The 16,461-nt window shown below is 36.7% G+C and overlaps 1 protein-coding gene across 3 annotated transcripts in view; it reads left to right on the top strand.

Moving 5' to 3' along the window:
- Nucleotides 1–16,461, top strand: part of ANO3 (anoctamin 3) — a 356,947-nt gene that overhangs the window by 222,936 nt on the left and 117,550 nt on the right. For all 3 annotated transcript variants that reach the window (XM_025356153.1, XM_025356152.1, XM_025356154.1), the window contains 3 exons: nucleotides 6,065–6,171; nucleotides 8,713–8,768; nucleotides 13,224–13,345. In XM_025356153.1, the coding sequence (XP_025211938.1) occupies nucleotides 6,065–6,171; nucleotides 8,713–8,768; nucleotides 13,224–13,345 (285 nt within the window). The remainder of the gene's footprint in view (nucleotides 1–6,064; nucleotides 6,172–8,712; nucleotides 8,769–13,223; nucleotides 13,346–16,461) is intronic.

Raw genomic sequence — 16,461 nt, 5'->3', positions numbered from 1 at the left:
TTTTCGTATAAGGAGTAAGGAAAGGATCCAGTTTCAGCTTTCTACTTATGGCTAGCCAATTTTCCCAGCACCATTTATTAAATAGGGAATCCTTTCCCCATTTCTTGTTTTTATCAGGTTTGTCAAAGATCAGATGGCTGTAGATGTGTGGCATTATGTCTGAGGGCTCTGTTCTGTTTCATTGGTCTATATCTCTGTTTTGGTACCAGTACCATGCTGTTTTGGTTACTGTAGCCTTGTAGTATAGTTTGAAGTCTGGTAGCGTGATGCCTCCAGCTTTGTTCTTTTGGCTTAGGATTGTCTTGATAATGTGGGGTCTTTTTTGGTTCCATATGAACTTTAAAGCAGTTTTTTCCAATTCTGTGAAGAAAGTCATTGGTAGTTTAATGGGGATGGCATTGAATCTATAAATTACCTTGGGCAGTATGGCCATTTTCACAATATTGATTCTTTCTATCCATGAGCATGGTATGTTCTTCCATTTGTCTGTGTCCTCTTTTATTTCACTGAGCAGTGGTTTGTAGTTCTCCTTGACGAGGTCCTTTACATCCCTTGTAAGTTGGATTCCTAGATATTTTATTCTCTTTGAAGCTATTGTGAGTGGGAGCTCATTCAAGATTTGGCTCTCTGTTTCTCTGTTACTGGTGTATAAGAATGCTTGTGATTTTTGCACATTGATTTTGTATCCTGAGACTTTGCTGAAGTTGCTTATCAGCTTAAGGAGATTTTGGGCTGAGACAATGGGGTTTTCTAAATATACAATCATGTCATCTGTAAACAGGGACAATGTGACTTCTTTTTCTAAGTGAATACCCTTTATTTCTTTCTTTTGCCTCATTGCCCTTGCAAGAGCTTCCAACACTGTCTTGAATAGGAGTGATGAGAGAGGGCATCCCTGTCTTGTGCCAGTTTTCAAAGAGAATGCTTCCAGTTTTTTCCCATTCAGTATGATATTGGCTGTGGGTTTGTCATAAATAGCTCTTATTATTTTGAGATACGTTCCCATCAATACAGAATTTATCAAGTGTTTTTAGCAAGAAGGGCTGTTGAATTTTGTCAAAGGCCTTTTCTGCATCTATTGAGATAATCATGTGGTTTTTGTCTTTGGTTCTGTTTATATGCTCGATTACGTTTATTGATTTGCGAATGTTGAACCAGCCTTGCATCCCAGGGATGAAGCCCACTTGATCATGGTGGATAAGCTTTTTGATGTGCTGCTGGATTCGGTTTGCCAGTATTTTATTGAGGATTTTTGCATCAATATTCATTAGGGATATTGGTCTGAAATTCTCTTTTTTGTTGTATCAGTGTCAGGCTCTGGTATCAGGATGATGTTGGCCTCATAAAATGAGTTAGGGAGGATTCCCTCTTTTTCTATTGATTGGAATAATTTCAGAAGGAATGGTATCAACTCCCCCTTGTACCTCTGGTAGAATTCGGCTGAGAATCCTTCTGGTCCTGGACTATATTGGTTGGTAGGCTATTAATTACTGCCTCAATTTCAGAGTCTGCTATTTGTCTATTCAGGGATTCAACTTCTTCCTGGTTTAGTCTTGGGAGAGTGTAAGTGTCCAGGAAATTACCCATTTCTTCTAGGTTTTCCAGTTTATTTTCATAGAGTTGTTTATAGTATTCTCTGATGGTAGTTTGTATTTCTGTGGGGTCGGTGGTGATATCCCCTTTATCATTTTTTATTGCATATATTTGATTCTTCTCTCTTTTCTTCTTTATTAGTCTTGCTACTGGTCTATCAATTTTGTTGATCTTCTCAAAAAACCAGCTCCTGGATTCATTGATTTTTTGGAGGGTTTTTTATGTCTCTATCTCCTTCAGTTCTCCTCTGATCTTAGTTATTTCTTGCCTTCTGCTAACTTTTAAATGTGTTTGCTCTTGGTTCTCTAGTTCTGTTAATTGTGATGTTAGGGTGCCAGTTTTAGATCTTTCCTGCTTTCTCTTGTGGGCATTTAGTGCTACAAATTTCCCTCTGCACACTGCTTTAAATGTGTCCCAGAGATTCTGGTATGTTGTATCTTTGTTCTCATTGGTTTCAAAGAACATCTTTATTTCTGCCTTCATTTTGTTATGTACCCAGTAGTCATTCAGGAGCAGGTTGTTCAGTTTCCATGTAGTTGAGCGGTTTTGATTGAGTTTCTTAGTCCTGAGTTCTAGTTTGATTGCACTGTGGTCTAAGAGATACTTTATTATAATTTCTGTTCTTTTATATTTGCTGAGGAGTGCTTTACTTCCAACTATGTGGTCAATTTTGGAATAAGTGTGATGTGGTGCTGAGAAGAATGTATATTCTGTTGATTTGAGGTGGAGAGTTCTGTAGATGTCTATTAGGTCCACTTGGTGCAGAGTTGAGTTCAATTCCTGGATATCCTTATTAACTTTCTGTCTCATTGATCTATCTAATGTTGACAGTGGGGTGTTAAAGTCTCCCATTATTATTGTATAGGAGTCTAAGTCTCTTTGTAAGTCTCTCAGGACTTCCTTTATGTATCTGGGTGCTCCTGTATTGGGTGCATATATATTTAAGATAGTGAGTTCTTCCTGATGAATTGATCCTTTTACCATTATGTAATGGCCTTCTTTGTCTCTTTTGATCTTTGATGGTTTAAAGTCTGTTTTATCAGAGACTAGGATTGCAACCCCTGCTTTTTTTTTGTTTTCCATTTGCTTGGTAGATCTTCCTCCATCCCTTTATTTTGAGCCTATGTGTGTCTCTGCATGTGAGACGGGTCTTCTGAATACAGCAAACTGATGAGTCTTGACTCTTTATCCAATTTTCCAGTCTGTGTCTTTTAATTGGAGCATTTAGTCCATTTACATTTAAGGTTAATATTGTTATGTGTAAACTTGATCCTGTCATTATATTAGCTGGTTATTTGGCTCACTAGTTGTTGCAGTTTCTTCCTAGCATCGATGGACTTTACATTTTGCCATGTTTTTGCAATGGCTGGTACCTGTTTTTCCTTTACATGTTTAGTGCTTCCTTCAGGATCTCTTGTAAGGCAGGCCTGTTGGTGACAAAATCTCTAAGCATTTGCTTGTCTGTAAAGGATTTTATTTTTCCTTCACTTATGAAACTTAGTTTGGCTGGATATGAAATTCTGGCTTGAAAATTCTTTTCTTTAAGAATGTTGAATACTGGCCCCCACTCTCTTCTGGCTTGGAGAGTTTCTGCCGAGAGATCTGCTGTTAGTCTGATGCACTTCCCTTTGTGTGTAACCCGACCTTTCTCTCTGGCTGCCCTTAACATTTTTTCCTTCATTTCAACTTTGGTGAATCTGACAATTATGTGTCTTGGAGTTGCTCTTCTCGAGGAGTATCTTTGTGGCATTTTGTGTATATCCTGAATTTGAATGTTGGCCTGCCTTACTAGGTTGGGGAAGTTCTCCTGGATGATATCCTGAAGAGTGTTTTCCAACTTGGTTCTGTTTTCCCCGTCACTTTCAGGCACCCCAATCAGACGTAGATTTGGTATTTTCACATAATCCCATATTTCTTGGAGACTTTGTTCATTTCTTTTTACTTTTTTCTCCACACTTCTCTTCTCACTTTATTTCATTCATTTGATTTTCAATCGCTGATACTCTTTCTTCCAGTTGATCGAGTCAGTTACTGAAGCTTGTGCATTTGTCACGTAGTTCTCCTGTTACGGTTTAATCTCTATCAGTTCTTTTAAGGACTTCTCTACTTTGGTTATTTTAGTTAGCCATTTGTCAAATCTGTTTTCAAGGTTTTTAGTTTCTTTGCGCTGGTTACGTAGTTCCTTCTTTAGCTCTGAGAAGTTTGATGGACTGAAGACTTCTCTCAACTCTTCAAAGTGATTCTCCGGCCAACTTTGTTCCGTTGCTGGCAATGAGCTGCGTTCCTTTGGATGGGGAGATGCACTCTGATTTTTTGAATTTCCAGCTTTTCTGCCCTGCTTTTTCCCCATCTTTGTGGTTTTATCTGCCTTTGGTCTTTGATAATGGTGATGTACTGATGGAGTTTTGGTGTGGGTGTCCTTTCTTTTTGTTAGTTTTCTTTTTTACCATCAGGACCCTCAGCTGTAGGTCTGTTGAAGTTTGCTTGAGGTCCACTCCAGACCCTGTTTGCCTGGGTATCAGCAACAGAGGCTGCAGAAGATAGAATGTTGCTGAACAGCAGATGTTGCTGTCTGATTCTTGCTCTGGAAGCTTCGTCTCCGTGTGAGGTGTTAGGTGTCAGTCTGCACCTAGTGGGGGATGTCTCCCAGTTAGGCTACTCGGGGGTCAGGGACCCACTTGAGCAGGCAATCTGTCTGTTCTCAGATCTCAACCTCCATGCTAGGAGATCCACTTCTCTCTTCAATGCTGTCAGACAGGGTCATTTACCTCTGCTGAGGTTTCTGCTGCTTTTTGTTTAGCTCTGCCGTGTCCCCAGAGGAGGATTCTACAGAGGCAGTCAGGCCTCCTTGAGCTGTGGTGGGCTCCAGCCAATTCAAACTTCCTGGCGGCTTTGTTTACCTACTTAAGCCTCAGCAATGGCGGGTGCCCCTCCTCCAGCCTTGCTGCCACCTTGCAGGTAGATCTCAGACTGCTGTGCTAGCAATGAGGGTGGCTCCATGGGCGTGGGATCCTCTAGGCCAGGTGTGGGATATAATTTCCTGGTGTGCCATTTGCTAAGACCATTGGTAAAGTGCAGTATTAGGGTGGAAGTTACTCGATTTTCCAGGTGTTGTGTGTCTCACTTTCCTTTGGCTAGGAAAAGGAATTCCCTTCCCCCTTGCACTTCCCAGGTGAGGCGATGCCTCGCCCTGCTGCAGCTCTCACTGGTCGGGCTGCACCCGCAGACCAGTGCCAACTGTCTGACACGCCCCAGCGAGATGAACCCGGTACCTCAGTTGAAAATGCAGAAATCACCCATCTTCTGTGTCACTCACGCTGGGAGCTGGAGGCTGGAGCTGTTCCTATTCAGCCATCTTGGGCACGCCCTCCCAACATTGCGTTTAATGGCAAAAACTGCAATTACATTTGCACTAACCTAAATATTATACAACTTGACAGAGGATTGGGTAAAAGAAGGCAGAGCTGTTAGACATATAAATCTGAAGACACAAAGCTGAAGAGTAGGTTGGAATGCAAGTACTGAGAGCCTTGGAGGAAAATAAGAAATTTAATGATGCTTGTAGAGGAAAGCTGTTGGCACACTAAAAGTAAGGGAGTGTTCTAAGAATCAGAGCTGTGCATTAAAAGTCAGGTGGAAAAATGCATGGCAAGTTAGGAGGATGTTCTACTCATGTTCTAGGCAAGAGGCAATGAGACCCAGAACAAAAGCTGGAGAGAGATAGTTTAGTCAGAAAAGTTACACCGTTTGCCATCTGTTTGAATATGAAGAGTGTAGATGAAGGAACTATCACAGAATACCTACTAATTCAGTACGGCGTGCTTGACACAGTGGTGATTTATCACTCACATAGATAAACTAGAAACAGAAAGTGTCAGAGTTGAGCAAGACCCAGGACACTTCAATTTTTTTGAGGTTCCCAGCATACTATAAAGTAAATACTGAAACAGACCCTTCCATTCCTCTTGAGCTCATGCTTTTGCTCTTACATCATTGGCTCTCAAATAGGTCTTCATTGCTACTCTTCCCATGGGAACAATAAAAAAGCATCAAGGGAAAGGTAGGATGATTGTTCATTGTTAAGCCTCTGAAAACGAGATAAGCTGCATTAGAAAGCGTGGTATGCGGGATAACATCAATTTTTTATGTGTTCTATTTGGAAATACATTGCTTAAGGTAGTATAAAATGTATGGGAGCCAATGGACCATCTATTCTGTCCTTGTTCCATGTGAAATAAGAAATAGGAGCACCTAGAATTCCTTATAAACTGAAAGAAGATAACAAAGTGAATATTTGATAATGCCTTGTATTATTTATGAGTGAATTCTTTTTCTCTATTTTTGTTTAAAGAGGATGATTTCCCTTCTGATTTACTATGCTTCACATGCATTAGCTTTAATGGAACTTGTAACTATTACTGGATTCTGTGTTCTGCTTTGAATATTAAAACAAATCCCCTCATCTTAACAGCTTCATAATAAATAATAAAGACACCTTCTTCAGCAATGCTACTCGAAGCAGAATAGTGTATCACATGCTGGAGCGCACCAAATATGAAAATGGAATATCAAAAGTGGGTAAGAACATTAAATAATAACAGAGTGGAACTTGCTGTTACTGTTTATATCCAGAATTACTGTTTTTTTAAACAACTGAAGCTTTGCTTTAATTTATTAAATAGATGTGTATAGCATATTGAACACAAACTCTATATACTTTCGAATTTTCAGCCTTTTAATAAAACAAACTTTTTTGAGGGTGTTTGGTCATAGATATCAAAATGTGAAATGTGCAAACACTTTGAAACAGAAATATTATTTCTTGAAAGTTATACCCCTCAAATAATCAGACTTTTGAATGATAACATATACAGAAATGTGTTCATCATGGGCTTGTTTGTAATAGAATTATCAGGAAATACCCACATGTCCATGCTTAGGGACTGAAAAATAAGTTAGACTGTGTCCATGTTAATACATTCATTAAAAGTTATGTGACATTTATTTACTCTTATTTTAGCATAAAAATTTCAAGTATCTGTTATACAAAATACATGACATAAGCCCTATACTCAGGGAGATTGTAAATTGGTTATGAGTTCGTTATTTATGAACTCCAAAAGATATCCACAAACTATACATCTCATATAATTTCATTTCTTAAACCTATGTACATAAAAAGACAAAAACCCTAGAAGAATATGTAAGAAACTTTTTAGAGGTTACCTGTGGAAGGTGAAATAATAGCTAATTTTAATTTTTGAAATTTCTTTGTTGTTTAAATGTTTAGCAGTATAGTACAACATGTATAATACAAAAGAAACTTGAGAATATTTCACTTAGAAAAAGTAAATAAAATTGCAAAATTTACATAGAGCTGAGCAGAAAGCAGCAGGTAACAAACAAGATATACTTTTAATTATAAAGGTGACAAATAAAAGATGCTTGAAGGGATCAAATGTTAGTCACATCTTAAAAGCCTTGAAAATACAAAGTTGGCAGCCAGCAAAAACTTGTACCAGTCTCTACTGATTTTATTAAAATTGAGTGCTATATGAGTAAAATACACAATGTTTCAAGACAGCCACTTTTTAAAGAAAAACCTTCAGACTCTGTTGTTCTTCTGATTAATAATTTACTTATTACTGAGCATTCAAAACAGTTAACTCACATGCCTAAACTTCACCAAAACTAAAGAAATAAATTTAGTAAGTAAGTTAAGGCACTAAAAATAGGCTGGGTACGGTGGCTCAAGCCTGTAATCCCAGCATTTTGGAAGGCCGAGATGGGTGGATCACCTGAGGTCAGGAGTTCAAGACCAGCCTGGCCAACATGGTGAAACCTCGTCTCTACTAAAAATACAAAAATTAGCCAGGCGCAATGGTATGTGACTGTAATTCCAGCTACTAGGGAGACTGAGGCAAGAGAATCACTTGAACCCGGGAGGTGGAGGTTGCAGTGAGCTGAGATCACGCCATTGCACTCCAGCCTGCGCAGCAGAGTAAGACCCTGTCTCAAAAAAAAAAAAAAAAAAAAAAGGAACTAAAAATAATGAAATCCAGAATATAAATTGAAAATGTGTCTAAATGTTGGTACTATATTCTTTTGTATTCTTTTAAAATAATTATGAAATTATAAATAATTATAAGGGCATCGTTCCCTTTGTAGTAAATACAGAATAATTAGAATTATTCCTAACTGCAATTCTCACTTATACATTTTTAAGTTTATATATATGTGTATATATTTATGTTTGTGTATATATGTGTGTGTGTATATATATGTACATATAAATTAGATGTTTTAGCATTTATAATTTTCAGATTTTAAAAAAATTAGCATTATGAATATTTTCTCAAGCCCTTAATTACTCTTTGAAAACATTATTATAAAAAACTGTACAATATTCCATAATAAAATTCATCAAATCACTGTTATTTACTAAGTACCTATTATAATTGATTGTACTATAAAAATTAAATGATTTATCAGTTTTGGATATGTAATTATTTCTAATTCTTTACTGATATAAATAATATTGCAACAATAGTTGCTCACTCGGTATCAGTTCTTACCAGGAATATATGAGAGTGTCCATGTCGCTCTACCCTCATTGAGAGGGAGGAGAATTTAATAAGTGTCTCATATTGCTATTTGTGTCTTTTTGGTTTGATATTATAAAATTAAATATTTCTCAATACCAATATCATTTTGAGGTCTTTTGTTCTGTTTTGTTTTGGTAGGGGACAGGGATGGGGTGGGATATAGAATTTGTCTTCTTTCTTGACCAAACTTTGTTATTTGGAGAAAAACAAAAAGTTGCTTCTGGGTCACATGATCCTAAATAAGTGGGTTAAATGCCCAATATTTTATGATATGGTAAAGTAAAACCATGTGACAACTTGCAAATCTTCATTTACTAATATCATAAGGACATAACTAGACGCAGTATCAGTTTCTTTCACAATCGCACTGTCCTCATAGGTGATGTGGCTATGGAAGTCATTTGGGTTATCTTAAACTTTTTAATTAATTCATTGTCCCTGTATATTTGTGTTGCTTCAGAGGAAATGCTTCATTGAAACTAACTCAAGAACTGTCCTTTTCTTCTCTTTGCAGGTATCCGTAAACTTATAAACAATGGCTCATACATAGCAGCGTTTCCACCACATGAGGTAATCTTGAAATACAGTTTCCACTTTATAAACAAGGTTTTCATGCTCAATGCTTCGTCCTGTTGTTTTCATTTGAGTCTAGCTGTCCACTCCCAGGAAGATTCAGTCTGCAAGTAGCCATGGGCCTTCTGTCTCCCCATGGTAATTTTGCGACTGTACACTGGCTCCTCTGCCTCAAAGCCTGTCTGCAATTTGCCCCATACTGGGAATCCCAGCCTTAGCGGAAACACTCCTGGACACTATAGCTGCTGCCTTCTGCTCCAGTATAGAGTTCCAAGCATGATCCGACTTGGGATCTGCACTATTCCAAATAGAGAAGTTTCCTGGTTTGTGCCTACTACTTTGGGATACTTCAAAATCTAAAGTCCCACCACAAAAACCTGTAGCCAATTGCCTACTCAATTATTTGCCAGATGATTACCTCCCTACAAGTTTTAAATAGAAATGTCTGCTCTAAGCTGCGGTGGGCCCTGTCCACTGTAAATGATATCTGAGCCAACTTTTATTTCCTGACCTCTTTCTTTAAGGCAATTTCACGTTTTAAGGTAAGAGTGGGGTCTTTACAGGTTTTACTTCTGAACTTTCAAAGGCTATCACATTTCTATTTATAAATTTATGACTGAGGACTTCAGTACATAATACAAGGCTGAGGAATTTGCAGTCTGGTATGACCAATAGTAGATAAAATGTATTGAGTACTTGCTATTGGCAGTGACGTAAATGTTTTATACGGATTGTCTCATTTAATCCTTGCAACAGCCCTTTGAGATATACGATAATATTAGCTCTGTTTTTTATATAGGTAATTGAGGTACGGAAAGGTTAGATATCAAACGCACAGTTTTGAGTACCAGAAGCCAATCTCCAATGTTTATATTCATTACGGTATACATACTTATAGTCAGAATAGAAATAATAACAGGAAATATGTTTATGTATTTAATGTGCCAGGCCTTGTGCATGTATTTTCCCATTATTCTGAACATAACCCTGGAGGGGTAAATTTTATTATTCTTATTTTACAGCTGAAGAAACAAAGCTCAGAGAAATTAAACACTATATCAAATAGCACATAATAACTGGTAAAGTGTTCAGAATGGCAAACTTAAGGCCCAAGGAGAACCTCTGTAGCAAAGAAGGTTTAATTTGTTCTCTATTTAGGTAATTTTCTCTACATAATTAGGCTGCATTCTGAAAGTTCATTTGGCAGTTTTTTTATGTGAAATTTGGGACTTTTATAAATAAGTTATAAGTAATTATCATCTCCCCACTTGTGTTTGTAATTTGGATGAAATATTAATATATGGAATACATACATGGAAAGAATGGAAAACAATGTTGTTGAAATACAAGAAAGGAAATTAGAAGGTCCATAAAATGGGCTCAGGAATTTTCTGTTGATTTTAAATGCTACTACTTGAGGTAAGGAAAATAAGGCTTATTAGGAGGAAAATGGAGTCAATGGCATTGACTATAATTTGATTAAGGATAGTTCACAATTCTAGGCTTCCTTTTTTCTTTTTCCTTAATGCAGGAGACAAGTGCCAATCTCTTATTTTTACCTGTAGTTGAGGTTTGTTTTTTACTTACAAAAAGGACAGTGGCTAGAGGGAAGAAGAAGAAATGTCTTGTGGAGTTTGGTATGAAAAGGCAAAATAAAGGGAACGAGAGAAATACACACACACAAGAATTCGTCCAAGATATTGATAGAATTTATAATCCTATGAATGATGAATAGTGGAAAGAGAGAAAATGTGTGTAGGTCAGAGGGGGCCAATCATGGGGATGGCAGAGACCACTGAGTGTACACAATACTTCAGAAAGGCGTGAAAGTACATGAGTGAGCAAGAGTAATCACTTTGGTCAGTTTTCTCTTGCAGCCCACTGCATGTCACTATCAAGCCAGAATGATGTAGCTGATTGAGGTTATAGAGCAGAGTTAAGAAAAAGATACCCTACATATTCTAAAGTTTAGCATCTGAAACCCAAAAAGCCTTTTAATTTTTGGGCTTTAAACACCTTGAGCTAGCTTAGGGAAGACAATTTGGGGCCTGCACTTAAATGGTACTTCATTTCTTCCCAAATTAATGTATCTATTTCATCAGGGAGCCAGGAGTGGCATCCACATGTCTCTCATGGCAACCTTGAGGCACCTGTGAGCCATGACTCTTGGTGTCTTCTTTTCTTATAGGAGCTCACCGTCCTGGTTGTCAAGGAATATTCTGATGAGCTTTGCACTTTTCAAGAGTCACAATATATCAAATGCATAAAATAACTCACATTAATTGTATACTTTCCATGTGCCAGGCACTTTATAGGTACTAAGTTGACTCTTGTAAAACCCCTCTATACTGGGTAATATTATTATTACTTCTATCATCTAGGTGAGAAAACTGAGGCATAACTCCACTTGCTTTAAATTTTTGTCAAACTTTCGTAAAGATAGAGCTATACATTGGAGTGAGGAGAAAGACTGTCATATCTTGTATCTCACATTTTAGTTCAGAAAATATATAGTCACCACATATATTGTCCTCTTTTTATATAATAAAAGCAGAGAATTTCAACCTTTAGGGAACACTCTTCTCTATAAGGCATATTATATAATCTGCAGTTCCAAAATTGCGACACATGTGACAGATTTTTGAAAGAGCATATAAAGAATTGAAAAAAAATCCTTCAATTTTTGGAATATCTTATCGGAAATAAATTTTAAAGATACTGCCACTTTAAAAATCTGACTAGCCAGCTTCATTCCTGGATTGCAAGGCTGGTTCAACATATGCAAATCAATAAACGTAATCCATCATATAAACAGAACCAATGACAAAAACCACATGATTAACTCAATAGATGCAGAAAAGTCCTTCGATAAAATTCAACACCCCATCATGCTAACAACTCTCAGTAAACTAGGTATTGATGAAACATGGTCACAAAAGCCAAAATTGAAAAATGGGATCTAATGGAACTAAAGAGCTTCTGCACAGCAAAAGAAACTATCATCAGAGTGAACAGGCAACATACAGAATGAGTGAAAATTTTTGCAGTCTATCCATATGGGCTAATATCCAGAATCTACAAGGAACTTAAAACAAATTTATAAGAAAAAAAAAAAAAGAAACTCCATCAAAAAGTGGGCAAAAGATACGAACAGACACTTCTCAAAAGAAGACATTTATGGGGCCAACAAACATATGAAAAAAACTCATCATCACTGGTCATTAGAGAAATGCAAATCAAAACCACAGTGAGGTACCATTTCATGGCAGTTAGAATGGTGATCATTAAAAAGCCAGGAAACAACAGATGCTGGAGAGGATGTGGAGAAACAGGAATGCCTTTACATTGTTGGTGGGAGTGTAAATTAGTTCAACCATTGTGGAAGACAGTGTGGCGATCCTTCAAGGATCTAGAACCAGAAATATCATTTGACCCAGCAATCCTATTACTGGGTATATACCCAAAGGATTATAAATCATTCTACTATAAAGACACATGCACACATACGTTTATTGCAGCAATATTCACCATAGCAAAGACTTGGCACCAGTCCAAGTACCCATCAATGACAGACTGGATAAAGAAAATGTGACACATATACACCATGGAATACTATGCAGCCATAAAAAAGGATGAGTTAATGTTCTTTGCAGGGACATGGATGAAGCTAGTAACCATCATTCTCAGCAAACTAACACAGGAATAGAAAACCAAACACCTCATGTTCTCACTCATAACTGGGAATTGAACAATGAGACCACATGGACACAGGGAGGGGAACATCACACACTGGGGCCTGTTGGGGAGTGGGGAGCTAGGGGAGGGATAGCATTAGGATAAATACCTAGTGCAGATGATGGGTTGAAGGGTGCAGCAAACCACCATGACATGTGTATACCTATGTAACAAACCTGCACGTTCTGCACATGTATCCCAGAACTTAAATTATAATTAAAAAAAAGAGAGAAAAAAAATCTGACTAACACTGGTGGCTGAGGCGTCTTATATATTTTGAATGAACACTTACTGTCTTCCTCAGCTTGTAAAAATGGAAGAAACATTTCCTGGTATTGCATCACTTCTTAAACAAAATAATGCCCTTAAATTCTGAACTAAAGATTATCACAATTTCTCTCAGTGATGGTGAAGATACTGTGTTTATTAAAAGACCTTAAATTCCAAACAGTAAAGCCTAGCACCTACTTTACTTTAAGCTAATGGGTTCCATTGTGTTTTTTAACTAATTTAATAGAAGATATTTAAAGTAACTGTCAGACTATTTTTAATGAAAGATATGTAAAGACATCTATCACATCATTTCAGCGATGGGCTTATCATTTCTGAAGCTTTCAATAAGTTGTTAAATTATTCTGTGAGGGAAAATACAGTTTTCATTCAGTTCAAATTTCACTAAAAAATAGATCCAAATGTATCTTACTTTATCTGTTGCAGGGAGCCTACAAAAGTAGCCAGCCAATTAAAACCCATGGACCTCAGAATAACAGACATCTATTATATGAGCGCTGGGCACGCTGGGGAATGTGGTATAAGCATCAGCCTCTGGATTTAATCAGGTATTGCAAGTGGAACAATAATGAAAAGCAAAGTATGCTGTTTGCTTGTCATTGTCTAAGACTTGGAATTTGCAGTCTACAAAAAAAGCAACCGCTATAAGATTTTTCACTAAAAGAGTCTCACTGTAGGTAATTGGTTATACAGAGGATGGGAGAGCTGAGAAATCAAACAGGCTTTGCAAGGTGTCTAAGGGATTAGCAACAGCAAAAAATTACTAACCCCTTAAGGGTGGAGAGAAATTGGAATAAACATATATTATCAGAGCCCAATACTTATGTACCATTGCTAGGGCTTCCAGTAGAGAGGTGAAAGTGACGGGGAGGGTGGAGCCATGGAGGGGGCATAGAGAGGGAAAATGGTCCTGGCTTATCGCTTCCTTCTACCTTTGAGTGATCAACTCACCAGAAGTAACGCCTCCTGACTCAACTTAACCAGAAGTAATTTAGAGTAAAACCTGACTAAAATTTCCAAATCAAAAAAAAAGAAAGCAAGCAAGCCAGAAAGTGGATCTAAGAGCAAAGAGAAAAATGACTAACACATGTTTCACATGTTTGTATATATTTATTGTTCATTAAAGATCTACGCTACTTCAGGATGCATATTCTAGTAAGTAACTGCCTTCAACTTGAATTAGTCTTGAAATATTGTTGTATTCATGATTTATATCATTTATGTTGATGGAGGATAATTTGTTTTTTATTTTTGGAAATCATGAAATCTGTATTAACAAGATCTTAAGTCTGTGGTTAACTATAAATATTTATAGAATGAAAGAAAAGGACCATTTATATTATTATATATGTTAATATTTTAAGCTGTTTATGAAGTATAAACATCAGGAATAAATCACAGCTGAATCAGTCAGTGCCCCCAGCATAAAACAGGTGGACAAGGAAAGGGGTACTTGTAGAGAATTTAATAAAAGAACTATATACAGAAGCATAAGCCAGAGTCAAGGGAAAGAGTGACAGATGAGGAAGCTCCCAGGGACTAGCACAGCTGGAAGTTGCTATCAAACCTAGATCTTGAAGGGACAGGGGGAGAAAATATTTGGCAGAACCAGTCAAAATTTATACCAAAAATTTGACCTTAGGAAGAAAGCAGCCATGGCCAAACCATGGCCCAAGAAAGAGGAAACCAGGATGATAAACCCCATCTCTTTTATATTGCCCTCTGATCTCCTGCTAGCACATTCAGTCAGTCAACAAGCCCATCAGGAAGCCAGAAGAAAGTGGGAAGGAACAAAGCTTATAGAGTGCATAGAGGTAGACCCCCTAGTGCCTATAATGAAAGGAAAAAAAGTAGAATGCAGATCTGGAGATACAGAGGATAAACATCCACCACCAAACGCTTTTAATTTCAAACATTAAGTATTTGGGCATATTCAGAACCAAGATGTTTTATTTTTTAGTTTGATGACCGCAAGAAATTCTCAGATTTTATTTTATGCAGACAGGAGAATTATTTTAGATGTTGTGAACCCAGTGAAATGTGCTTGTTCACAAAGCTATATCTATTAGGAATTAAAATGAAGTTAGGATTTGCAAGCATGCATTCTAGTGTCAATAATTACATTTACTTAGCTTATTTCACTTAAGATAATGTCCTCCAGTCTTATCCATGTTATTGCGAATGACAGGATCTTCTCCTTTTTAAGGTTAAGTAGTTTTTCATTGTGTATATATACCATATTTTCTTTATAAGCCACCGAAATACAAATACTACATAATCTCATGTATGGGTAGAATCTAAAAAAGTTGAACTCATAGAAGCAGAGAGTAGAATAGTAGTTACCAAAGGCTGGGGTGGGGAGAAGACAGAAATTGGGGAGAAGTTGGTCAAAGGATACAAAAATGAATTTAGATAGGAAGAATAAGTTCCAGAGATCTGTTGTACAACATGGTGACTATAGTTAATAATCATGTATTTTATGGTTGAAAATTGCTGAGTACATTTTAAATGTTCTTACTATATAGTAAGAATAAATATGTGAGGTAATGTGTATGTTAATTAGCTTCATTTAGTCCTTCAAAACTATATGCATATTTCAAAATATCATGCATGCAATAAATATATACAATTTTTGTTGGCAAAAAATAAACAGAAAGTATAAGTTCTCATCTATAGAAGACATTACTCTTGCTTCTTCAGATAATTCCAGCAAGCAGCCTTTATTTTCAGTAAATAGGTTTATTCAGCCACTATTACCACTTCTTTGGTTGTTGACATAGGAGGATTTTTTTTTCTTAAAAAAATTATATTTCTGTCTTTAATTGGCTAAGGGAAGGAGTGTGTGGTGTAATACTCACCCAAGAGAAAGTTTATAAAAGAGTGTAGAGGGCAGTTGAACATGTTTTTACCCCTTAGGAACCTAACTTGTGTTACCAAAATTTAGATGGTAATGAGGCAAACACTGATAGTAAACTATTATGCATAGCATTTTCTACAAGGCCCATTTTTCTACAACCAGCAGAAAAATTATCTTAAGATTTGTGACTACTTATTTTGAGTAAGTTGTTCTTAAAACCACACACTTTTGAGGGCATGCGTCTCTTACTGTGTTGCTTCCTATCTGTAGTGAGAGAAAGAGGGTGTTCAAAGTTGAATTTCTTTATACTCTTTGGTTATGGATAATGGAGACTCATAGGCACAGCCTGTATTGTCTCATGCTGAATAAAGTAGTTTCTTAGGATGGAAAGTCAGATACAGGCAATTCCTTTTTTATATAAATAACCATTTCTGGACATGTGTCCATGGTTTTTCCCATTTTAAAAATAAATTTAAACGTTTTATAGCTAAGTCCTATTTTAGTTGCAATCTGTTTTTCCATGAAAAATATTTGAAACTACAAAGAGCACATATTCAAAATCATCAGTTACAAAATTTGCGTAGCAAAATTCTTGTATGGCAATTTAAAAAAATATTTCACAATAGGCATTGGAGGCATTTGTATTTAAAAACAATGTCACTAAAGGAAACAATTCTAAAAGCATAGATTTCCACATTGTTTCATTTTATGATAGAAATTATTTCAGCAGCGGAATTGTATCATTGAATGAAATATGACATAGGGCAGAAATATTAAAAAAAAAAACAGATAAAAAGAGAGCTGTGG

The sequence above is a fragment of the Theropithecus gelada genome, chromosome 14 (genome assembly GCF_003255815.1).
Source record: "Theropithecus gelada isolate Dixy chromosome 14, Tgel_1.0, whole genome shotgun sequence".
In the NCBI taxonomy this organism is placed as follows: Eukaryota; Metazoa; Chordata; class Mammalia; order Primates; family Cercopithecidae; genus Theropithecus; species Theropithecus gelada.
This window is presented reverse-complemented; position numbering and strand designations above follow the sequence as displayed.